Source organism: Caretta caretta, chromosome 19 (genome assembly GCF_965140235.1).
Source record: "Caretta caretta isolate rCarCar2 chromosome 19, rCarCar1.hap1, whole genome shotgun sequence".
Lineage (NCBI taxonomy): Eukaryota > Metazoa > Chordata > Testudines > Cheloniidae > Caretta > Caretta caretta.
In genome coordinates this window covers 16,025,558-16,051,906 of record NC_134224.1, presented here as the reverse complement: position 1 = coordinate 16,051,906, position 26,349 = coordinate 16,025,558, and the positions used below count along the sequence as shown (strand labels likewise).

The following is a 26,349-nucleotide window of genomic DNA, read 5'->3' as shown; positions in this document are numbered from 1 at the left end:
CCTGGGCAGCTGGCCAAAGGGTACAGAATAGCAGGAAGAGCAGGATGGCAGCACAGTAGCCTCCAGCCCGAGGCAGCCGCTGCAGAGCTGCACCGATCTCGGCACCGCATACAGCCGCAGGTCACCCCGCTGAGCCCAGCCAGCCCAAAGCTGTGCGGTTTGGGGAGAGCACCTGCCAACCTCTAACCAGGGGGCGGGGCTACTCAGGAAGACCAGGGCTTTACAGAGCCCGCTCCTAAGCGACCAGGAGCGGCTAGCAGGGGAGCTTCGTGAGGGAGTTTGGGGGATACATGTAACATTCCTTAAATTTCTTTAAACTTAAGTTAAAACACATCCCCTGATTAAAAACAAAATAACAAAGGAACCAGCTGCAGGAGTAAAAGGAGAATGCAGGCTGAAGTCCAGCACCAGTGTGGGGTCTACCCAGTTTATTTTACTCAGTGCCACATGTCTGATTACCTGCCCTATGGGCAGGGGGCGTATGTGTGCATTCGGAGCCAGGAGCTCCTGGCCCTCAGAGACTGTGTACGGGCTTTGGAGGCCAGGGTGGCTGAGCTGGAGGAGCTGAGGGAGACAGAGAGGTTCACAGATGAGACTTTCTGGGACACAGTAGAATGGTCCCACCCGGTACTGGTTTCCCATGGCGCCAGTGGCTGCATGGGGCTGGGCCCACACCCAGAAGGGCCCATAACGCTCGCTTCCTCCTCTCTCAGTGCGTGCAGCAGCACACTAGTTACTGCGGCACCCAGCCTCCAGCCCCAGAGAACACCTTACCCCCCACCCCGCAGACTCGGCCAGCCCCTGCGGGGAGCAGACGGCCAGCCCTGCCCTCCCCCCCGGGGGTATGATACACTGTGTCAGGGCCCTGATACATTGTATCCCCCCTGCCACGACCAGAGACAGGCAACAACATTCCAGACCAGCTCTCACCCTCTGCCTGCAGGGATCCAGCCTGGCAGCTGAGAGCCCAAGGTAGGTGGTGTGGGGGTGTAGTTCTTTGACCAGCTCCCTGCCTGGAAAGCTGGGCCTGGAGCAGGAAAGGAACTACATCTCCCAGCATTCCCTTGGCTGCTGTCAACCAGAAAGGGAGGGGAAGCTGCCAGGGCTGTTGAGACCCCATATAGGGAGCTTGCTGTGGATGGGGAGCTGGCTGCTAGAAAGGGGTGGTGCTGTGAATGGGGAACATATAGGCACAAGGAGTAAAAGACTGCCCCAGATTGGATTAGGGATGCTAGTGGCCTCGGCTGGCAGTCCCTGAATTGCGTGGAATGAATGGACAATGTGCCTCTATCTGAAGCCTAGCAAGGGTCAGAGGTCTGTGGACCCTGCCAGGAGAAGTTAAAATGATAAGTAAGGAAGGGAAGGCTCTACTAGAGGACCTGGGCAGCTTTAGATACCAGGCCTGCAGGAGTATGTGACTCAGTTTCCACTTCTGAGCCATGGAAGCAGAAATTGGCTTTTCCTTTCCAGACTTATCTAACATTCAGAAAGGGAATCTAGCACCTGCCTTCCAGATTTACACCCTCAAAGTTCAGAAGTGCTCAAGTTCAATCTGGGCCACTCTCTGTTACTTCATTTCTCCCAAGTCAAATACTGATCCACTGTAATTTTCTGTAGAAAAAGTAGGATAAAATTGAACAACAAATGTTGGCATCTTCCCAATGCTAACGAGGACCAGAATTCTATTTTCAGTAACCATTACCCTTTTTTTAAGTTTTGTTTCCTGTAAAACATAAAAAGAAGATGACAAGTTCTCCACAGAAACTAAGATTGCAACAGACAACAAAGGCACCTCAACTTTTCCTCATTATGTGCGTCAGTCTTACAATACGGATCCAGATATCCTCTAATCCCACAAACTGAAAATTGTTCCACTTTACTGCAGTTCTGTAACCATGCAGGAACCAATCCTGTGTCCTGCGCATATCCAAAATTCCTACTGAATTCAGAAGTGCCTGGTTTTTGTAACCATACCACCTGATATTTTCAGACCCTGTAAGTTAAGCAGGTTTACGTTCAGTAGTAGAGTGGGAGACCTCTCAGAAAAAGTTACGTGTTGCAGAAGGTGTTGATTATTCCACACCCAATCTGACAGCCTCTGTGCTGTTGAGGAGGATGAAAATCTCAGGGAAGGAGAACATCCTATTGGAGCACAGGGAAACAATCCCATAGTTACAGGTTTCAGAGTAGCAGCCGTGTTAGTCTGTATTCGCAAAAAGAAAAGGAGTACTTGTGGCACTGAAGTGAAGTGAACTGTAGCTCTCGAAAGCTTATGCTCAAATAAATTGGTTAGTCTCTAAGGTGCCACAAGTACTCCTTTTCTTTTTGCGAATCCTATAGTTGGAACCCTCCTTCCAGATGATGTTGTGGTATCCTCTTGCACTGAGGATACCTCTCTGGGGGAGGGAACTGCAGCTATTAAGAAGAGACAGGCATTAGTAATGAGTGATTCGATCATTAGAAACATAGATTGCTGGGTTTGCAGTGACCAGAACCGCATGGTGACTTGCCTGCCTGATGCAAAGGTTGCAAATCTCTCGAGACATCTAGATAGGCTTATGTGTAGTGCTGGAGAGGAGCTGGTGGTCGTGGTATATGTCGGTACCAATGACATAGGGAAGGATAGGAGAGAAGTCCTGGAGGCCAAATTTAGGCTGCAAGGTAAGAGATTGAAGTCCAGGACCTCCATGGTAGCGTTCTCTGAAATGCTTCCAGTTCCAGGTGCAGGGCCAGTTAGACAGGCAGCACGACAGAGTCTCAATGCGTGGATGAGACGATGGTGTAGGGAGGAGGCTTATTAGGAACTGGTACTGAGGATGAAGGGAAAGCAGTGGATGTATTGTTTCTTGACTTTAGCAAAGCTTTTGACACGGTCTCCCACAGTATTCTTGTCAGCAAGTTAAAGAAGTATGGGCTGGATGAATGCACTACAAGGTGGGTAGAAAGCTGGCTAGATTGTCGGGCTCAACGGGTAGTGATCAATGGCTCCATGTCTAGTTGGCAGCCGGTATCAAGTGGAGTGCCCCAAGGGTCGGTCCTGGGGCCGGTTTTGTTCAATATCTTCATAAATGATCTGGAGGATGGTGTGGATTGCACTCTCAGCAAATTTGCGGATGATACTAAACTGGGAGGAGTGGTAGATACGCTGGAGGGGAGGGATAGGATACAGAAGGACCTAGACAAATTGGAGGATTGGGCCAAAAGAAATCTGATGAGGTTCAATAAGGATAAGTGCAGGGTCCTGCACTTAGGACGGAAGAACCCAATGCACAGCTACAGACTAGGGACCGAATGGCTAGGCAGCAGTTCTGCGGAAAAGGACCTAGGGGTGACAGTGGACGAGAAGCTGGATAGGAGTCAGCAGTGTGCCCTTGTTGCCAAGAAGGCCAATGGCATTTTGGGATGTATAAGTAGGGGCATAGCGAGCAGATCGAGGGACGTGATCGTTCCCCTCTATTCGACATTGGTGAGGCCTCATCTGGAGTACTGTGTCCAGTTTTGGGCCCCACACTTCAAGAAGGATGTGGATAAATTGGAGAGAGTCCAGCGAAGGGCAACAAAAATGATTAGGGGTCTGGAACACATGACTTATGAGGAGAGGCTGAGGGAGCTGGGATTGTTTAGCCTGCAGAAGAGAAGAATGAGGGGGGATTTGATAGCTGCTTTCAACTACCTGAAAGGGGGTTCCAAAGAGGATGGCTCTAGACTGTTCTCAATGGTAGCAGATGACAGAACGAGGAGTAATGGTCTCAAGCTGCAGTGGGGGAGGTTTAGATTGGATATTAGGAAAAACTTTTTCACTAAGAGGGTGGTGAAACACTGGAATGCATTACCTAGGGAGGTGGTAGAATCTCCTTCCTTAGAGGTTTTTAAGGTCAGGCTTGACAAAGCCCTGGCTGGGATGATTTAACTGGGAATTGGTCCTGCTTCGAGCAGGGGGTTGGACTAGATGACCTTCTGGGGTCCCTTCCAACCCTTATATTCTATGATTCTATGATTCTATGAACTGGGGAAACTTTTGGGATAGGGAGAGCTTATGCAGGAGGGATGGGCTCCACCTAAACCAAAGTGGAACCCAATTGCTGGTGCTTAAAATTAAAAAGGTCATAGAGCAGTTTTTAAATTAAGGGCTGGGAGACAGCCGACATCCCTTAGAGGAGGATCTATAAATGGAGATTCCCTATGTCCTAATAAGGAGGAGAGGATGAAACATGATAAAATATAGGTAGGATCTGATGAGAAACAGTCAAACGACATTCAATTACATCATGCAATGGCAGGCAGCTAAAAAGTGACAATTTTTTAAAGTACTTATATATCAATGCTAGAAGTCTAAATAATAAGATGGGTGAACTAGAGGGCCTCGTATTAAATGAGGATATTGATATAACTTGGTGGAATGAAGATAATCAATGGGACACAGTAATACCAGGGTACAAAATATATCAGAACGACAGAACAGGTCATGGTGGTGGGGGTGTGGCACTATATGTGAAAGAAAGTGCAGAATCAAATGAAGTAAAAATCTTAAATGAACCAAACTGTAGCATAGAATCGCTAAGGATAGTAATTCCATGCTTGAATAATAAGAATATAGCAGTAGAGATATGTTACAGACCACCTGACCAGGATGGTGATAGTGACTGTGAAATGCTCAGGGAGATTAGAATAAAAAACTCAATAATAATGGGGGATTTTAACTATCCCCGTATTGACTGGGTCCATATCACCTCAGGACAGGATGCAGAGATAAAGTTTCTTGACACCTTAAATGACTGCTTCTTGGAGCAGCTAGTCCTGTAACCCACAAGAGGAGAGGCAATTGCTGATTTAGTCCTAAAGGGAGAACAGGATCTGGTCCAAGAGGTGAATATAGCTGGACCGCTAGATAATAGTGGCCATAATATAATTAAATTTAAAACCCTGTGGTGGGGAAAATGGCCCAACACTGTAGCATTTAATTTCAGAAAGGGGAACTACATAAAAATGAGGAAGTTAGTTAAACAGAAATTAAAAGGTTCAGCACCAAAAGTAAAATCCCTGCAAGCTGCATGGAAACTTTTTAAAGACACCGTAATAGAAGCTCAACTTAAATGTATACCCCAATTTAAAAAACAAAGTAAGAGAACCAAAAAAGAGCCACCGTGGCTAAACAACAAAGTAAAAGAAGCAGTGAGAGGCAAAAAAGCATCCTTTAAAAAGTGGAAGTTAAATCCTAATGAGGAAAATAGAAAGTAGCATAAACTCTGGCAAATGAAGTATAAAAATATAATTAGGAAGGCCAAAAAAGAATTTGAAGAACTGCTAGCCAAAGACTCAAAAAGTAATAGCAAAAAATTTTTAAGTATATGAGAAGCAGGAAGCCTGCTAAACAGCCAGTGGGGCCCCTAGAGGATTGAAATGCCAAAGGAGCACTCAAGGACGATAAGGCCATTGTGGAGAAACTAAATTAATTCTTTGCATCAGTCTTCACAGTTGAGGATGTGAGGGAGATTCCAAAACCTGAGCTATTCATTTTAGGTGACAAATCTGAGGAACTGTCCCAGATTGAGGTGTCATTAGAGGAGGTTTTGGAACAAATAGATAAACTAAATAGTAATAAGTCACCAGGATCCGATGGTATTCACCTAAGAGTTCTGATGTAAAATTGCAGGACTACTAACTGTTGTCTGTAACCTATCATTTAAATCAGCTTCTGTACCAAATGACTGGAGGAGAGCTCATGCGATGCTGTGACTGGGGTCCTAGCGTGGAGCCAGCTACAGTCACTCAATTAGAGTGAACTGCAAAGAATGGAGCAGCCAAACCCCAAAAGCTAGCAGATACTCCAATATTTAGATTCACCAAGACAGCATAAAACAGCTTCTTTATTACCGTACTGGTTACTCAGAAGTCCAAACAACACAGTTCCCTTAAAATGATCCAGCCTCAGGCCTCCATCCAGGTACCTATGTCAAATATGATGAAAATTTCTGTAAATCTTATTTCATCACATAAAAGAAAATGTTCTACCAATCCCAGAGGATCGGGCACATCACCTCCCAGGTTAATGAATGTTTCAGATCTTACCCAATACACGCTACAGCCAATTCTTATTAACTAAACTAAAATTTATTAAAAAACAAAAGAGAGAGAGAGAGAGAGTATGGTTAAAAGATCAATATACATACAGACATGAATTCAATCCATTGAGGTTCAGATTCATAGCAGAGATGGTGAGCTTCGTAGTTGCAAAGAGTTCTTTTAGAATTCAGTTCATAGGTTATAGTCCAATGTCCAAATACCATATTCAGGGTGTACCAGCATAACTGGGACCTCAGTCTTGTGACTCAAACTTCCCCTGACGAAGCCTAAGCAGATCTGAGATGACAGAATCAGGACCCAAGGATCTTTTATACAATTTCATGTCCTCTTTGACAGGTTGAGAGTTCCTCGGGGAACAATTAGGATGACTTTGAAGGATGTCCATCATCGGTACTTAGCTATACGAATTAACATAAGGCCATTTGCTTGTTCCTCCACCATTCACAGATTATTTGCTATACATTTCAAAGAGAGATGAATACTGAGATATCCTGTGTTTATAATTCATTTAAATGCTAGGATCTTCTTTTGACCTCTGAATTATCAGAGTACAGCATAGACAGGGACTGTTGATTACATTGTTGACCCTACTCATACATATGTAAATACACAAAAACACAAACATTATCTCCCCTCATGTCTTCTGTGGGTTATTTATTTTGCAGGATATTTAACCCTTTCCAGCCATGCATCTGAGATTCCACTTTTTAAAAAGGGCTCCAGAGGAGACCCTGGCAATTATAGGCCGGTAAGCCTGACTTCAGTACTGGGCAAACTGGTTGAAACTATAGTAAAGAACAAAATTGTCAGACACATAGATGAACTTAATTTGTTGAAGAAGAGTCAACATGGTTTTCGTAAAGGGAAATCATGCCTCACCAATCTACTAGACTTCTTAAAGGGGGTCAATAATCATGTGGACAAAGGGGATCCAGTGGATATAGTGTATTTAGATTTTCAGAAAGCCTTTGACAAGGTCCCTCACCAAAGGCTCTTAAGCAAAATAAGCAGTGATGGGATAAGAGGGAAGGTCCTCTTATGGATTGGTAACTCGTTAAAGATAGGAAGCAAAGAGTAGGAATAAATGGTCAGTTTTCAGAATGGAGAGAGGTAAATAGTGATGTCCCCCAGGGGTTTGTACTGGGCCCAGTCCTATTTAACATATTCATAAATGATCTGGAAAAAGGGGTAAACAGTGAGTTGGCAAAATTTGCAGAAGATACAAAACTACTCAAGATAGTTAAGTCCTAGGCAGACTGCGAAGAGCTATAAAAGGATCTCAGAACTGGGTGACTGGGCAACAAAATGGCAGATTAAATTCAATGTTGATAAATGCAACGTAATGCATATTGGAAAATATAATCCCAACTATACATATAAAATGATGGGGTCTAAATTAGCTGTTACCACTCAAGAAAGAGATCTTGGAGTCATTGTGGATAGTTCTCTGAAAACATCCACTCAATGTGCACCGGCAGTCAAAAAAGTGAACAGAATGTTGGGAATCATTAAGAAAGGGAAAGATAATAAGATAGAAAATATCATATTGCCTCTATATAAATCCATAGTACGCCCTCACTTTGAATACTGCGTGTAGATGTGGTTGCCCCATCTCAAAAAAGATATATTGGACTTGGAAAAGGTTCAGAAAAGGGCAACAAAAATTATTAGAGGTATGGAATGGCTGCCGTATGAGGAGAGATTAATAAGACTGGAATTTTTCAGCTTGGAAAAGATATGACTAAGGGGGGGATATGACAGAGGTCTAGAAAATCATGACTGGTGTGGAGAAAGTGAATAAGGAAGTGTTATTTACTCCTTTTCATAACTCAAGAGCTAAGGGTCATCAAATGAAATGAATAGGCCTCAGGTTTAAAACAAACAAAAGGAAGTATTTTTTCACACAACACACAGTCAACCTGTGGAACTCCTTGCCAGAGGATGTTGTGAAGGCCACAACTATAACAGGGTTCAAAAAAAGAACTAGATAAGTTCATGGAGGATAGGGCCATCAATGGCTATTAGCCAGGATGGGCAGGAATGGGTCCCTAGCCTCTGTTTTCCAGAAGCTGGAAATGGGTGACAGGGGCTGGATCACTTGATGATTACCTGTTCTGTTCATTCCTTCTGGGACACCTGGCATTGGCCACTGTCAGAAGACAGGATAGATGGACCTTTGGTCTGACCCAGTATGGCCGTTCTTATGTTCTTATGACAGAGGATCTCTGCTAAGCAGGGGTGAGAAGCTCATGGCTCGGAAGGGGAGAGGGGGCTAGGAATGGAATCGATTCAGGGACAAGTGTTTAGGGGGCTTAGGAGAGCAATTAATGAAAGCCCCAGTTCTGGGTGGGTGCTGCTGTCTGGAAGGGTTTGCACCAATGGGAGATGGGGATTGGGTGGGACAGTCCAAGGGGCAGCCAGCAGATGGCATTTGGGGAAGGGATTTCCCTAATGGTGAGATCTGCAAGGCTGGGGACTCGTTTCCTGGGGGTTGGGAAGTCCTGTTCCTTGGGACACTCAAAGCTACCCTACATAGATCTCCCAGATATACAGCAGGGAACAACCCTGCTGTGGTCCCCACCTCCTGGACAGGGATGGCAGGGGTCTGATGCTGCTCTCACTGCGAACAGGAGTGGGCTGGCCAGATCTCTGCCATCTCTAGGTCCTAGGATCTGTTTAAGCTTCCCCCAAAAGTGCTGTGAAACATCACACGGAGGCCCCCCTGTCCCACCCAGCTGCTGCACCATTCCTCTCTCTTGCCTTTATGAAGCCTTCTGCCCTCTGCCCAATGCTCCCACTTTGGGAGAGGGCAAGTTGTGTATCCCCCCAGGTGCCTGGAGCACCAAAAGGCTAGGAGGCCACCTGCTCTAGTGGGAACATGCCTGCAGCCGGTGGGTGGCCCAGACCAGGGAAGAGAGCAGTAGGGCAGGATCACCAGCGAGAAGGGGCTTGGTGGGGGTCTCACATTTAAGCAGGATTAGCAGCCGGGAGCCATGGAACAATCTGGGGGGTTCAGCAAGGAGTTTAGAGACCCCTAGAGGTGCCTCCCAGAATGTTCCAGGAGGGTGGCTGGGGGTAACTGCATCCTACAGAGATGGGTACTCCCCAGGCATTGGGGTGCTGGAAAGCAGCAGCTGAGTCCTGCAGCCCAAGCCCGTCCCTGCGGGCATGGAAGAGGAAAGTTTTTATTGCAAACACATGCAGAAGGAGCACACTGGGACGGCAGCAGGAGGGGGGTTGGGGAATGCAGCCCATCTCCAGAGGGCAGGAGGCTGTCTGGCCTGAGAGGGACCCGGATTGGCCTCACAGCACCTGATCGCACGGGGGTTCTCTGGCTCTTTAGACAAGAGAATTGTCACGCTGACCTTAGCCATGGCCAGGCCCGGCTGTTAGGCCAGTGTCAACACAAGACGCAGTGTAAACAAAGCCTTGCCAAGGCCGGGGCAGGTGGAGGGAACCATCAAGCTTTAATTACACTGCTCAGAAACCCATTTGTGACACTGTGACCTGAGTCCCCCACCCCTGTCAATAAGCAGCTCATGGGGAGATGAAATTCAGCCTCTACAGCTCTCATTTCCAAGGGAAAACTGGCTCATCTGAGCAACCAGCTGGGCAGTGATTAAATAAAGAGGCCTTCGTGATTCAGTCCTCTCTGAACAGCCCAAGCAGCTCTGAGGAGGTGGTGAAGCAAGCGGTGGGGGGAAAGCAGAGGTAATGAAGCCATGGCCACTCACACACCATGCCACAGCGATCACCAGGACCATCAGTCCTTGGGGCCTGAGCAAAGGGTGACCGTTATTAGCACGCTGTTCTAGATGCGGAGCGTAAAGAATAGTGACACCTTTGCTCACTGGCCTCAGTGGACCTCTGAGTCATCCACCTGCCCTCCCACGTGTACACACACACCCCCCCCAGGCAGGTGCAGAGCTGCCTGTCTGATTCATCCCGGGAGTCAGAGCAGGGTGGGGGTCACTCAAGCAGCACCAACTCTATTATAAGAGACAGAGTGGCTCCCTGAGGGAGGGCTAGGAACCAAGGCTGAAAAGCCCTGGGATTAGGTGTCTCAGGACAGGGTTTGCATTTGTAATTGAAGCCTTGGGGCTTTGTCAGGTTGGAGTGAAGGCCACGCCAGGAGAGAGCAGGTTTGGACAATCCCCTCCTCGCTGTGGGAGAGACACTAGAACTACACCTGTTCTCATCAGCCACAATGAACAGACACACTTCAGTCTTCCAAACCCGACCGAACTTCTGCTCTGGTCTGTAGCAGCTTGGGCTACCCTTTCCTTATCCAAACCAATGTGGCCACCCCCAAACTCTCACATAACAACCGCAACATCCCCCGCCCCATCTTCCCAGTGGATCTCCTGAGCGTTTATTCCCCCTGGACATTAATCAGCCCCTTCAATTTAAGGTTGAGGCAAGAGCAGCCTCAGGTGGGACCAAAGGGTAGGAAAAACTCCCTCCTCCTCCTCCCTTTTTTGACATTAACTCACCAAGGAAATTCATGTCAAGATGCACCATTAAACTCAGGGTCAGTTCTAGGGTCCCATGATTTACGGGGGGGAATGGTATTTTGAGGCCCCTGGATATCACTATTTAAAAAACAACCCATCTTCCAGAAGTCCAGGGGCTGGTGAAACTCCTGGAAAATCTTGGATTTTAAGAGTTTACAAATAAAACATAGCTCTGGTGTCAATATTTTGCTGTGATTTAGAATGCATGTCGAGGATGAAGACTCTCCCATCTGCCGCTGTTCATGGCTTTTCGTTGGACAACTTGGTTCATATTTTAGCCTCTCTCACAATTTAGGACCCTTTGATGATCTTTTGGGAGGGGGAGATAGAATGTCCCCTTTGCTCCCCGGTAGCTCTGGGCCTGATTAAAATCTCTCTCTTTGCCACCATGACTGTCCCTGTAAACTAATTCTAGCAGCTGGGAGGGCAGGGTCCATTCTCTCTGCAGCTACCAAGAAACTTCATTTGTACAAGCCACCAAAATACAGCCACTAGGATGGCTGGGCGAATGCTCTGCCCTACTCTAGCTGCAGCAGTGAACAACCAAGCATCAGTGAGATCTAAAAATCCCCCCCTCCAGCCCTGAGCTAATTCTGATGGCTCTTTCTGCAATGACACCACTCTGCCTGCACCCCTTCCTTGGTTTCACAGTTCCCAGGCATTCACCCCTTTGATAGACATAAAAAGGTCTTGCTGACCTGGATTCAAGGGCAAATCCTTGGGGATGTGCAAACAGAGATGCTGCGTGTGCCCGAACCTTTACCCCACGGAGGATCTATTTTATTGCCCCGTTTTAAACCACTTGTGCTGCTCCTGTGCTATGCGCTTTGATCTCTCTCTTCCCCTGCAGTCTCTTGTGACACTAGATGGAGGAAAACTTATCCATGTGCAGAAATGGGATGGAAAGGAGACGACCTTAGTCCGAGAACTAGAGGATGGGAAGTTAATTCTGGTAAGAGGGCAAAAGCATTCCTAGGATCTGCTAACAGCACCTACCTTTCCATTCACTCAAGATATTGCCAATCAGTGGGTGGCATCAGATAAGCTTAGAGGCTGTCTACAGCAGTAAGTTGTAACTGCTTTAACTAGCCCCGTTAAAGCAGTACAAAGCCCCTTGTGTGGAAGAAGATACATCAGCATAAAGGTGCATATTCCCTTATCAGAAAGAGAAATAGCTATCCTGGTAATAAGGTACATTTATACCAACATATACCAGGGAGGTACCGGTATAAAGATACACTCTCAACCCACAGTTAAACCAGTCCAACAAGTGTAGACCAGGCCTTGGACGGGTTAGAAGAACCAGAACAGCTGGCTGAATATCTGTCCTACAGGGATAGGTTAAAAGCGGAGAGAGAAGCTAGGGGGCAGATCCCAAGATCTGTTAATTCCCTGAAATGCAGCCTAAGTTGCCGTGCCCTGCGGTGAATGCCTGACAGAACCTGGGGGGGGGGGGGGGGGGGGAAGTCAGCTGTGAAGCTCCTGACGAGGGACTGACCCCAAATCCTCCTCTAACCTCCCTTGTTTTGTTTCTGATTCCAGACTCTCACCGTGGGCACTGTTGTCTGCACTCGCACGTATGAAAAGGCAACATAGACGCCAGCTCTCTGCTGATCACCCGGTGCTGAACTCACTGAATTGCCTATTCCCCCTCCCCCCCAATTTGTATTCAACTGAATATTTGAGCATGGAGCCAGTGCTGGTGAGCCCTCCCCTTCTGCCCGTGACTCTGCTTTCTGTGGTACTGTGTTTTTGTTTAATCTTGTAAAACCCCATGCGGAAAATAATAAACCAAAGTTGTTACAGATTGGTGTCTGGCTTGCTCTGGGAAAGGCTCACAAGCCATCTCCATACCAGGACTAATTTTCAGCAGCTCTAGCTATGGGCCTCACTCTCTGCTCTGGGCCAGGGGTGGGTTCTGCTTCGGTAATACTGTAGGCTTTGGACTTGCAGAGACCAACAAACCCTAGCAAGGAAGGCAGAGCAGCTTAATACAGCCTTCGCTTCCAGGCTCACTGGGCAGCCAGGGCGGAACAAATATTCTTTTAAAAAATTCTAGATTTTTCCAGGGAGGGAAAGGCTGTTTTCTAGCCAGCTACAGTCGTAGCCCTGCTCAGAGCAGGTCAAAGCAGCCTGGTGTTTAAAATATCAGTGGTCTCTGCTGGCCTCTCTACTAGTGCTCCCGCCAGTGGAAAAACAACAGGATACCCATAAAGCTTAAGCTCAAATAAATTTGTTAGTCTCTAAGAACTCCTGTTCTTTTTGGGGATACGCAGTGTGGCCAGAGACATAAGGCCTCAATACACCTACTCCACAACGCTCTAGTCATTGATTGATCAAACACTGTTTAATCTTGGATCAGTCCCTCCACCATCTTCTTTCAATCCCCCTCCAATTTGCCAATAAGCTGAGCAGCAGTTGGGTCTTTTAGGATCACATGCTAGCTGCTAGGTTCAAGGGTCCTGAAAAACAGAGGGATGCTGCTACTCACCTGGATACAGCTCCACAAGTCTCTCCAGTTCCCTCCCCATTCCATCTCCATGAGTTGTCTTTGTTCACATTTTGCATTACACTCCCTCTAGGGGCCTTGGCCCCAGGTAGAATTGCAGCTAAGGAAGGAGAAAAACATTTTCCCAGGGCTGACTTACCTTTAAGGAGCCTGTTCAGGCAACACAGATGTCTACTACTCTGGGGAAAGTTGGATCCAAATGCAGACATAACAGGCACTGTTCCCGTTTGTTTTGTAACCAGGCAGCTAAGAGGGTGCCACGGTGGTTTAAAAAGACAGTGTTCCACTACGATTACTACAGAGAAAAGCAAGCTGAAATTGCAATTCCAGCCTGCCCCCAAGTTTCGTATGAAGACCTCACAATGACGCAGCCTTCAAACATGTCTCTTTACTCCAACCACACAGGACTCACTTCAAGATTTCATTGTTAGTGGTCCCCCTGCAATGGATTAGTATCTGCCGTGAAAGCACGAGTCACAATCTAGTCTGGTTTTCTCCGGGCTGTTATATTTTTGCACCAGCAATTTTACTAGTAGTTGTTCAGAGTATAATTTATATATACACACACACACACACACATCATTCCACATAACCAAATCCTTACACCACAACTTCAGCAGAGAATGCTGCTGTGTAGCATAAGCATGATACTGCGCATATGAGCAGAGGGGAAGATGGGAAATCAAAGTTAGGAGAAAGGGATGCTCAGCTAGATCCGTCACACTGAGGTTTGGGAAATGAGTTTTCGATAACGAAGGATTCCTGCTTTGGGACTTTTCAAAGAAGAGTCTGATTTTGAACTGAAAATTCAAGTGAAGCATATCACACCACGCCACCAGTGCTTGAAGACCTTATAAGTGGCAGAAATGTTTGGTCTTCCCTGACTTCGCTGAAGAACACATGTGGAATGAGAGCTCTCTCGATAGCCTGCTCTTTCAATCTAGGGCTGAATTCTTAAGTCTTGTCTACCTTGAGGAAATTCAATCTGGTGCTGCAAATGCACTAAAATTTATCTTGTAGTAGTGGCTAGGGGCCTGGTCAGTGATCAGGGCCCCCATTGTACTCTGCAGTGTACAAACAAAAGGTTTTGCAGGGTTTCCACTCATGTAGCTTACTTCAGTACGTTACTGGTTTAGCTGTATTGATGGAAGCCCTACTTTGCATCAGTTCAGTGCAGTCACATTAGAGTTGGCATATCCTTTTACACTGCAGTGAATTTCCTCAGTGCACCCAGGGCTTTCCCCGAGAGATTTTCTCCCTAGTGAGTTAAATAGGTGTATCAGAGTTTTAAATGAGAGTAAGAATCACTTATCTTCTCAATTAGGAACCACCCTTGTTGTCAGGGATGTCATTCTCTGGCCCACGTCATGCAGGAGGCTAGATGATCATAATATTTTCTGACTTGAATCCTTCTAGTTCTTCAGTTGTCAAGAGAGACTTTCAGACTTGCTCTCTCTCTGTACATCAGACTAGCAAGACAGTACAAAGCCACCTTTTTTCCTTGTCAGGTCAGTTGACCAGTCTGGGGCAGATTTATATGAGAAAGCTGCAGCATTTTAACTAAAGGTGGTATTTGAAACTGATGCAAACCCCCTATAGGGACAACCCTTAGTTCAGCTTAACGGTGGTCTACAGAGGTTTATCTTACATGGATGTGAAACAGGTTTCAACTACTCTGAAATACACCCGTAAACCATTGCAACTTGTGTGTTTAGACAAGGCCTTTGTTTTGCTGCCCCAGACAAACGACTGTAGCTACCCCAGGAACACTTTACTGGTATAGGAACAGTGTTACACTAGATCAGCAAAGAGCTCCTAGTGTGAACACAGCTCTACTGACAAAGCTGAGCTTTTGCTGGAATGGTAAGGCCACCCCCTACAGGGGACAAGCTATAGCGGTAAAAGTGAGGTTTTGCTGGTATAACTGTGGCACAGCTCTGTCAGACAAAAATCACCCCCAACTGACATAGGTATGCCAGCAGAGTCTGGAGTGTAGATACAACCAAAAAAAAATCAAAACAGCATCAGAAGAATGTAATTTAGCATTTCAGAGGTTTATTTTTCATAATTTACACAGCTAGCAATACTGACAAAGCTAATGTTCACCTTGAGTGTCTCCATAACATAATTTAGCTGATTTGTTGCCAACCCTCTGCCACTGCTAGCAGACAGAATGGACAAGATTGAGGGGTTGTCTACACACAAAAGTTTTTCTGCTTTTATTATCCCAGTGTAGTTAAAGCAATACAATCCCCCTACTGTGGATGTACTTTCCTATAAAGACGCCTTATACTGGTACAGCCATTCCTGCATGGCAGGGGATTAAGCTGTATCAGTATAAGGACCAGAGGCACCAACTTTGTGATTTCCCCAGGAGTGCTGGACCCCCACTCTGCCCTCACCACACCCTACCTCTTCCTGCCCCGTTCCACCCCCTCACCCCTAGCACCTCCTACACACCACTCAACAGCCGATCGCGGCGGCCGGGAGGCGCTGGGAGGGAGGGGAAGGAGCTGATCTGTGGGACTGCTGGTGGATGCTCAGCACCCACTATTATTTTTTCCCCCTAGCTGCCCCAGAGCACCCATGCAGTCAGCGCCTATGATAAGGGTATAATGGAGTTCACACTAGGAGCTACCCCAGTATAACTCTACGGCAAACAAAAATCACACCCCCAGCCACATAGTAACATGGATACAGAAACAGTGCATAGAGCAGGACTGAGATGCGGAGAGGTGATAACTGTAACAATTAGCAGGGAGGCAGTGCCCATGACTAGACAATCAGCTGACAGGGTGTGTGAGTGGCTCCCTCTAATGTTTTGCAGGGACCAAACCCGAGTGGCACAGCTGTCACCCTTTGACAGGCACTGGATACGCTGCTGCTGTCCTGCACACTCCTTGCCGTTTCAAAGGAACTCACTGCAGCCCTGGCAGCTCACTCAGAGGAACGTGAAGCTTTACACGATGGGAGAGTCACTGATGAATGGGTATAATTAATCTATTTTGGCAGGCAGAACCATTGGCCTCTCAGCAGGAGAATGGCAGCCTGTGTAACTTTACAGTGGATAATTAATTTCATAGTCAACATCTTTAACATCAGTGACTGAATGCTGCTTTAAGAAGGAAGCTCTTCATCCCTGAAAGAAGCGTGTAGTGATTTAACTCTACTCTCTCCGGATAGTTTACTCTAGAAGGCTAGAGCAGGCAGGCAGGGAGATGACAACACCAGTGCCCCTTTCTAGCTCCTCTTCTTCTCATTCTTTGTGCTTTTTCTTGTGCTTCTTTTTCTTCTTCTTTTTCTGAGGCTTACTAGCTTTCTCCGAACGCTTGGCCCTCTTGCTGGCTGGCTGAGCCCCATCACTGTCCAAGTCGGAGCTGTCTGAATTGTCGGACTCTGATGACTTCTTGCTCTTGTGTTTCTTTTTCTTCTTCTTTTCCTGTTGGCAAGAAGGAGACAAAGCCACACCGGTTGCTCACCTCTGCTCACTGGTTAAGGCAGCGAGCTGCTTTTCAGAACAAGAATGTCAAGTCATTTCTTAACATACCGCCTCGTGCTGGGAAGAACAGGATGGGCTGCTGGTCGAGCTACGCAGCAGTTAAATAATTCTGACATGTCAAACCATATCAGCAAACTGAGGCTAGGGTTACCATAATGGGGGCTGTTTGATAAAGCATAAACCTCAATCCTTCAAACTGTTACTTGTGTAAGTAATCCCTACTCACGTGCCTAGTCCCACTGAAGTCAGAGACTATTCAAATACAGATGACTCACTTGGGTAGTAGTTGGCAAGATCAGGCCCTTGTTTATTCATAAAGTGGGTTTCTAAACTAGCTGGTCTAAAACCAGTTTCTGTATCTCCCCTCCCCCGCACTCAAAAATGTGAAAGTAACTGAACCCTTAAGCTCGGCAGGGAACCCTTGGGGACTGTTTCCTACAGCAGCAGTTCTCAGAAAGGGTTCTGTGGCCTGCAGTGGGCTGTGAACAGGTTTCAGGAGGTCTGCCAAGCAGGGCCAACATTAGACTCACTGGAGCCACAGCATCTGAGCAACTGAGCTTTGCCGGCCCCTGTGGCGTGGGGCCACAGGCAACTGCTCTGCTTGCTACCCCCTAACATCGGCTCTGCCTTTTATATTCAGAAAACCAGTTGCTATGGCACAGGTGGGTCATGGAGTTTTTACAGCATTTGGGGGGGGATGGGAGCCCACAGGGGACGGGAGCCCACAGGGGACGGGCGGAAAGAAAAGGATTGAGAACTCCTGGATTAGAGCACTGGTGAGTGAGGGTACATGGAGCCTAGAGGAATATGAAGGGTACAAAAATAGAAAGAGGGGCATCGATCAGAATTGCTGAAAGTAGTACAAAGGGGCATAGTTCGGAGCAAGCAACAATGGAGCTGATACAGACTGGTGCCCCATTAGTGTATGCCGAATGGAAGCATCATTTGAAAAGAAATAGTCTCTTGCCTTTATGGCTGTGATGATAACATCTTGAATGTGACTTACTGCTGTGCTGTTCTAGCCAACTTGTCTAGCTCTTAATATTTCCTCCTGATTCACCTGCCTCCAGCTCCTGCATCCAATTTTGACGCTCTTCTCAATTCTTGCCAATTAATCTGCTAGAAGTTTGCTTATAAAAGTCATCAACAGTATATGTTTCCTACCTTTCTACTGATGATGGCGGCCACTTAAGTATGCTACAGAGCCACAATGCCTTTCTATGAAAGGCAGGGACAAACACACAACCTCACCAAAGGTGCAATCCTAACTCTCACTCATAGCTACTCAAAGCAAAACCTCATTTCAGTGGACCCGTCCAACACACACTTTATTAGGCATGAAGCAACTTAGGATAACCTACCCTCCCATTTCTAAAGCCAGACCTCTGAAGCCAAGAACTTGGCAGGATTCAAAAAAGGATTGGAAACTGACATGGAGAACAAGAATAGCCAGTGTTGCTATAATTAATATTCTTAAAGAGAGCTAGAAAAAGGATCTAAACTCTCATGTTTTGAGACATAAAACAATCACTGACTACTAAGCACAGGTTACCCCATAACTAGCAGAGCAGGATTTCTTCCCCTGAAGCAGTCAGACAGAGGATACTGAACTGAACAGACAGCTGGTATGATCCAGTAAGGCAATTCTTATGTTTAATTGGATGAAGAAACTTTAATGACAGGTTTATCTCATGGGGAATCCTGTTAGGGAGGGCAAGGGAGTACATTATTACTAAATTAAATCAATATGAAAGTGAAGAAGTAAGGCTAATATTTACAATCAAGCATGCCTATGCCATAACATTAGCAAAATATACCTCTGTTGAAATAGGTAATAAATAAAAGCAACTGAAGCCAAATAGTGCGTTTATAAGGACACTTGATCACAGAAGGGAATATATCAGAAATGTTACTTTGTTTAATAACACATGGACTCAGCTCAGCCAGACATACTAAGGTCCTACTATTGTTGTTAAAACAAGGAGAACAAAAATGGAAGGTTTATACAGCTGTTCCAGTTTATACTGCTGGAGAACAACAGTTCTTGAAGTCACTTTGTATTGTATAATGAATGGACTGTTAGAACAAGTTTAAAAAGCATCAAAGAATAGGAGTCACCATCTGAATGGTCCACATCAGCACCTCCAAGAAAAGGAACCAGGTTGGACCACATGGGATAGGATAAAACAACCTGTTTTCTTCAGCACATTGCTGCCCAAAAGCCAAAGATGCCTAGAAAGATGACTGAGGTCCTAGGCTGGCCACCTGGGAGGCCTCCTGGTGACTCCAAGTAAAGTACCTATCTTGGATAGGCACCTTTAACTGTCTCTTATTTTCCAGCAATTCAGGTTGCCTGCTAGTTCATCGGAAAGAGACTATAATCCTGTCTGTCCTTCACTCCACCTATGTTTGCAGCGTTAACTCCTGCTATGAATAATAACTGAGCTAAAGGCTGGTGGCTGAGTAAAGATCTGGTGAGAAGTAATACAAACTTTCTCTTGGGTGACTAACCAAATCACTCACTGACCACCACTTGAAACAAAGTACCTAATGAGTGAGGAAGCATACATGCTTGTGTATGTGCTCTATAGACTGACAGAGTTAGTGTGTATGTCTTTATTTTGGAACAGGTTCCAATTAAGATTGTGGTAAAGTAGATTTAAAACTGAAGACGTTACTGTTAACTACATGTACTGTGAACTGTAGAACTGTACATGTGTTTACCCTAGTTAATGGTTTCATACTGCTTTTCAAGTTCTAGGTGTATGTAGATATAAAGTGAGACCAAGCCTTCAAAATTTTTGTACTGCTCTCAGTCTATCATAATGTAGGAGTTTATTTTAGGTAGTTAGGAGTGTTTATCTGATCCTGAGACAATCATTCACTGGGAAGTGGGCAACAAGGGCTGACTACTACATATTAGGAAGGAGACCTTGATGAACTGGAATGTAAATAATTGACCAAATTGTCTTGTGATCTAGCCTTGGTTTGTGCTTCTTCTGTTGTGTTAGCATCATCAAAATCCGTAACTAATTGGCAAGTGAGGATGAGGGACTGAGTCAAAAATCTAAACAAAGTCACTTTCCAAGCCAGTAATTGAGTATAAGTGTTATTCTCTATTCTGTGTACTTTGATTCTGAAAACCTAAACAGCTGTATCAACCAATGTTCTAATTTATGTAACCAAATCATAGTCCAATACCATTTTTGCCTTCTATCGTATATGATTAGTTGCTAGTGTTAATTAAGGATATTTAATAAATTCTATAAATCTACTTTCAAATCATTTTTGTTTAGTTAAGCAATTGAAATTAAAAGAACTCTACGCTACCCGCCAGATCGGCAGGCAGCGATCGATCCAGCGGGGGGGTTGATCGCATCTAGTTTAGAAGCGATAAATCAATCCCTGAGCGCTCTCTCGTCGACTCCTGTACTCCAGCGCTGCGAGAAGCGCAGGCATAGTCGATGGGGGAGCGGCAGCAGTCGATTCACCGCGGCGAAGACACCACGGTAAGTCGATCTAAGTACGTCACCTTCAGCTACATTATTCATGTAGCTGAAGTTGTGTAACTTAAATCAATCACCCCCCCCAGACCAGGGCTAAGAAATGTGGTAGGGGTAATGAGTTAAATAGTTGCTTAACAAAGATTTTCTTTATACTCTGTCTTTCTTACAATAGCTCTGAAAGGTATTGCTACCAGTGGGTGAGATTAAACAGGGAAATGGTAAGTTCAGAAGGGGCCATCTGTCTTGACCCCCTTTTGGGGCAGCGTGAGCAAATGCCCGGATGTCTTGGAGTGTTGAGCTTTCCCCAGTTCAATCAACCTGCTTTTGCGTACCCAACACGTCTACAGAATTAGAGCATTTTTAAACAAAATTTCCAAACGAGTGCGACATTGCACCTGTGTATTCTAGGAGGTGGTTAGTGAAAAACCCAGATGACCAGTTTTTCCTTAAGAATGTGATGCTGCCTGTCCCGTCCATCTGCTCTTGTGAGGCTAGAGCACAATGTGGGACCACATCCCACATTCTAGGCCAACCAGCACCACTAACTGGCTTTAATAATACTTTGCAATCCTGATGTGCTTTACCAACATCAATTTGTAGAGCCCTGCACTGATACAAATTTATACTCTCAGATGTGGATATCTGTAGATATAAATTGGTACCCGCGGAACTGCAGGGCTCTCCTAGGAACTGCAGAAGTGAAAGGAGCAGGGCGTGGGGCCGCCTCTCCCAGGAGCCAGTGCCCCGAGCCGGCAGCTCCTCTGGCGTGGTTGTACTGACCCCAGTCCCGCCCACTGGGGCGGGCACCAGGTTCACTGTCAACTTGTGTTCTAGTGGTGCGCACGCCCCCAGACAATAGACGCAGACAGTTGCATGGAAGGGACCAGGGCAGGGCCGGGGAAAGTACAGCTACGCTGCAGGAGAGGGAGCCCCTGGGAGAGGCGGCCCCACATTCTTCCTTTTTCACTGCTGCAGTTCCTGGGAGAGCCCTGGGGTTCCATGGATACAGATTTGCATCCATGGGTATAAATCTGTATCTGCACAGGGCTCTATCAATTTGGCTCCCAGCTTTGTGCTCACTATAGACGATGCTGGCCTTTAATAATAATTCCTAGCTCTTCTACATGGTTTTCCATCAGCAGATCTCAATGCACTTTACAAAATGAGGTTAGCATCATTTTATTCCCATTGTTTACAAATGGGGAAACTGAGGCAGAGAGGAAGTGACTTGCTGTAGGTCATCCAGCATGCCAGTGGCAGGGCTGGGAATAGAACCCAAGCCAGAGTTCAGTACTCTTACTCACAAAACTCTCAGGAATGGATCATCATGCACTAGGGGCTGTTTTGCATTTTTCATACAGTTCAAGGTTGAAAAGGGGGTGGGGAGGGGAACGGAGGTTTCCTGGGCAGAAGGGGTGCCATGCATACAAACCAGGCTGGTGAAATTAAACCATTGCCTGGAAAAAATATTTGTGCCAACTGAAAAGGGTTAAGAACAACTTCAAAGATCAACTACACAAACTCCATCACTCCCAGATCACAGGAAATGAAGCCAATATAAGGTTTACACTGTGCCATAGTCAGATATTTGAGTGTCATTTATTTGCTGTGGGACGGTTGCACTGGTAATCACGAGCTCACTCTTCACTGTGCCTATTTCTGAGAGGGTCTTCTGACCTTCCTTCCCCCGGGCACTAACAAGATATACTCTAACAATGAGTGTACTGTATCAGGATTTTTCCCAACTGTAACTTGTCCCTGCCCTAACTCCCTTCTCCCCCCAGCCCCCTTTGTTCGTTGTCACCCCTTGCTATGTGTATCTCATTTACACTGAAGTCATCCAGCCACTGTAATGCTCTATTAACTGACAGTGTAAGCAGTGCACAGAAAACACAACATTTCTGAGCATGCATCCTCTATTAACAAGCATTCAATCAATAACGGGGTTAAAACAAGTTAACTGTCCAGTGGTTAAAGCATGAGAGGGCTGGTATGAAAGGAAATATGGGGGGTTGTGGGGATGAAGCTAGCCCTTGTTGCTCAGGAAAACAGTCACAAAGCAGTGGGGTGGAGGAGGGCAGAGTCCACTTCCCTCCTCCAGGTGAAGGAAAGACCACTGCACAGCGTCCGTAATGCGAATCACCTGGGCACAGGCCTGCTGGCTGGAGAAGTCCTGGGCTATTCATGCTTGCTTGTCATGAGAAGAGATGAACAAGGGATCTCAGTACATCTGACAAAAAGACTTATTTTATTTTACTTTTTTAGTTCAACAGGTTGACAGACTGTTAACAAGGCTCAGGGTCTGGCTGTGAACATGCTTCAAGGAGCGGAAGGACAGAGGAAGATGAGGCAGCAAAGTAATGGGAGCCCTAACCATAACCTTTTCATTGTTTCTGTCATATAAAGAATGATTTACATTCCTCCCTAGAGGGGAGTGTAACGGGAGAAGCCAAGTGTCACCGAAGCTGACAGCACTCCTTATTATCTTAGGGAAGATGTTCTCCAGTAACCTCGAGCCCATCCCAGGGCTCATGGGGAGTTTTGCTGGAACAGCCTTGCTGTAAATCACTCCTGCCCTGTCATAGCTGTTAGTGCTGTGCAGTCACTTGGTGAGGAAATAGAAATAAATAGTCAAGCCAACTGGTATAGAATCATAGAATATCAGGGTTGGAAGGAACCTCAGGAGGTCATCTAGTCCAACCTCCTGCTCAAAGCAGGACCAATCCCCAATTAAATAATCCCAGCCAGGGCTTTGTCAAGCCTGACCTTAAAAACTCCTAAGGAAGGAGATTCTACCACCTCCCTAGGTAACGCATTCCAGTGTTTCACCACCCTCCCAGGGGAAAAAGTTTTTCCTAATATCCAACCTAAACCTCCCCCACTGCAACTTGATACCATTAATCCTTGTCCTGTCATCTTCTACCACTGAGAATAATCTAGAACCATCCTCTTTGGAACCACCTCTCAGGTAGTTGAAAGCAGCTATCAAATCCCCCCTCATTCTTCTCTTCTGTAGACTAAACAATCCCAGTTCCCTCAGCCTCTCCTCATAAGTCATGTGTTCCAGACCCCTAATCATTTTTGTTGCCCTTCGCTGGACTCTTTCCAATTTTTCCACATCCTTCTTGTAGCGTGGGGCCCAAAACTGGACACCATACTGCAGATGAGGCCTCACCAATGTCGAATTTCTAAGGAGTGAAACTTTCCTAGCTGGAGAGGAAGGTTACCTCACATTGCCAGGGATATTTCTTCCCTTAGAAGAGAAGATCCTATCGCCTCTTCCCAGATTATTAACACCACACAAATGTGATTCGATGTAAATCCAACGAAGTTGAATATGGGAGAATGACATGGTTTGTAAATGGTTTAAAGTAAGTGCTTTGAAATACTGTACAACTATTCACATAGGACAGTGATGGGACCACAAATACCTAGCTAGAGGGCAGTGTGCGCCAAAACAAGTGACTTTTGCCTTTTTTTCCTGTAAAGTTGTGATTTTAGCATTGTTTGGCATGACAACCAACCAGCCTGTATTTTTAGTAATCCACACTACGGGGCCTGTTTATTTATCCTACAACAGGATTTAAATATTTTGGGCATGCTGGAAAGACGCAATGATGGCAAAATACAGGTTACAATGCTGGAGGCTGTAGTGGGCTTCATTCTGACTGGAAATTAAAGGAATTTTTTTCATCCTACAGAACATATAGGAGAGACTGTAGCAAAGAGTATCACTGTCTCCTATAATTACAACTACTTTCAATGGTGCGCGCTCTCTCTCTCAAGTTATGGAGAGACAATAGTCTCTTCCATAATTACGATGTGGTTCCTTTGTGGAGAAGGAGCTCTGTAAAAATAGCATCTTTGAATTGTATTTAGGTTCTTATACTGCACCCAACACCCTATTCAAGTGTCTCTGCCTTCTTTACTCATAACTCTGAAGATTATGTTCCTATTAACCTTGTACCATCCCACACAGCTGGATGTTGTTCTGGCTCATATAAGTGGCAACAGAAATAACTTAGCTGCAACTATAGGATCAAATTCAGCTCTCAGCTAAATCAGTGAAACCCCTCTGGAGACAATGGGGCTGCTCAGATGTAAATTAGGGCAGAATTTGGTCTACAGAATCTTTATTGATGGTGATGATGCATTAGCTGACTCCTGATTCTCAGCTGAGTTTGCAGGACTGGAAGACAGAAAAAACTTATTTTTCTTGTAAACACACTCCAGATTTAAAGGTGCTCAGAGAGACAACACATGTTCTAAAGGTTGTCTGTGCAGTGTGTGAAGTAGCACTTCCTTATGTTTGTTTTAAGCCTGACGCTTATTAATTTCATTGGGTGACCACTACTTCATGTGTTACATGAAGGGGTAAATAACACTTCATTTTCTCCACACCATTCATAGTTTTATAGATTTCTCATACCCCTCTCCTCCCCTTAATCATCTCTTTTCCAAAATGATCATTCCCAGTTTTTGTAATCTCTCCTCATGCGAAAGCTGTTCCATTCCCCTAATCGTTTTACTTGCCCTTCTCTGCATCTTTTCCAATTCTAATAGAATTTTTCTGAGACAAGCTATACATGAAGGAACAGTCTGGAAAAATACTTCTGAAATATTGTTCTAGTTCTTTTTGAAAGTCACCTCTCAAAACCAGCTCTGTTTGGGATTATGTAAATCCAAGGAGATTGTGCTGTCACTTTATATGCATTAGTCAGACCACTTGACACACAGTGTCCAGTTTAGGACCTTATGTGAAGAAAGATGTAGCTTAGCTACAGAAAGCACAGCATTTGAGCAGAAAATTAGATGCTTAAGTGGAATTAAATAAACTGAAGGAGATTTTAGTCTTATACCTGGGAATAGCTGACCTCTTATGGATGGGGGATGTGTGGGGGAAAAAAAATCAGAAGGGAAATTTTTGCTCAGTATATTTTCCTCCTACACATGCCCAGCCGAGACTAGGTATGCACTATGCCCATGGGAGTTTTTTGTTCTCCTGTGACCCAAAAAGTTAAAAGTTAAAGAGTTTGTTTCAGTAACAAAACTTGAGGCAGCTTTCACAGAACTTTTACATAATCTAAGGTATTTATCTGGCCCCCATTACCATAATACCGGAGAACCTCACAATCTTTAGTGTAGTAACATATGAGGGGAAACTGATGGACAGGGAGGCTAAGTGACTTGCTCAAAGTCACACAAGAAGTCTGTTGCAGAGCAGAGACTTGAACCCAGGTCTTAGGCTAGGGCCCTAGCCATTGGACTACTGAGAAGTTATATCAACAATGTGACAAAGTTAGTTGGGTTCTATGTGAATACACAGTCTGGTACAGACTACCGTTTCCTGAACAAAAGCTGGCATTTGTGCTGATCAGCGTGAATCATCACTTAGAAGTTAGCTGGCCCTCCATGCAGTCTTCTCATTAATATTTCATTAGCTTTAGTCCTGCAAAGTCCATGGGCAGTCAGGGTGCCTAGGGGCGCTGTGCGTGTGAGAGAATCCCATCTAATACTAGTTGATAACAGTCTGCCTTTTGGGTAGACATGACTAACACCGCTGTGCACTTTCTTTACTTTCAACAATTCCCTCAGATAGAGTGGGTAAGTAGACCCACAGACTACTGATGCCTCCAGGCTGTAGGTCTCATTCCCAACTAAAGAATTCCCTAGCTAAAGAATTAATATAATTTAAATTTATCAGACTGACCACCTTCTGTGATCCAAGAGAGCAATGTAAAAGTACAGATTCCCGGTTTTTCTCCGCAAATAAGTATGCCTGAATCCAAGACGGCATTTGAATGTCAGCAATCTAAACAGGATGACCTCTTGGTGACCTCTGATGTAAAGATCTATGTCCTACACTTAGAGCACAACTCCTACACAAAAGTCCTAAAGAACTGAATAGTAAACCACCACCACATCTTTGGAACCATCCTACAGAATTTAATTATAAACACTACTGTAGAATTCCATAGGCTAGTCCAAAACCCTGCAGGAATGAACTCATTCTCTATTACATTTCAGAGGTTTATAGAACAGGTTTGATAGAGCCCCACTTGTATTGCCACGATTAAGTTCTCCAGGGCTTTTTTGACAAGAAAAAGTAAATCTACCCAATTCCAATATTCCACCTCAATTGTACCATGGAAGAGATTCAGGTACCATTGCATGCAGTAGGAACACTTTGATAGCGTCAAGACATTCAAGGTACAAATCAATTCACAATGGAGAGAG

At 45.4% G+C, this 26,349-nt stretch overlaps 2 protein-coding genes across 7 annotated transcripts in view; one reads left to right on the top strand and one right to left on the bottom strand.

Annotated features, from left to right (window-relative positions):
• FABP3 (fatty acid binding protein 3) overlaps positions 1-12,403 on the top strand; it is a 115,419-nt gene extending 103,016 nt beyond the window's left edge. For all 4 annotated transcript variants that reach the window (XM_048826171.2, XM_048826173.2, XM_048826172.2 and 1 more), the window contains 2 exons: positions 11,449-11,550; positions 12,141-12,403. In XM_048826171.2, the coding sequence (XP_048682128.1) occupies positions 11,449-11,550; positions 12,141-12,194 (156 nt within the window). In that variant the 3' untranslated portion in view covers positions 12,195-12,403. The remainder of the gene's footprint in view (positions 1-11,448; positions 11,551-12,140) is intronic.
• Positions 12,404-15,142: 2,739 nt separating this feature from the next.
• ZCCHC17 (zinc finger CCHC-type containing 17) overlaps positions 15,143-26,349 on the bottom strand; it is a 32,453-nt gene continuing 21,246 nt past the window's right edge. For all 3 annotated transcript variants that reach the window (XM_048826179.2, XM_048826177.2, XM_048826178.2), the window contains one exon: positions 15,143-16,546. In XM_048826179.2, coding sequence (XP_048682136.1) covers positions 16,467-16,546 — 80 coding nt within the window. In that variant the 3' untranslated portion in view covers positions 15,143-16,466. The remainder of the gene's footprint in view (positions 16,547-26,349) is intronic.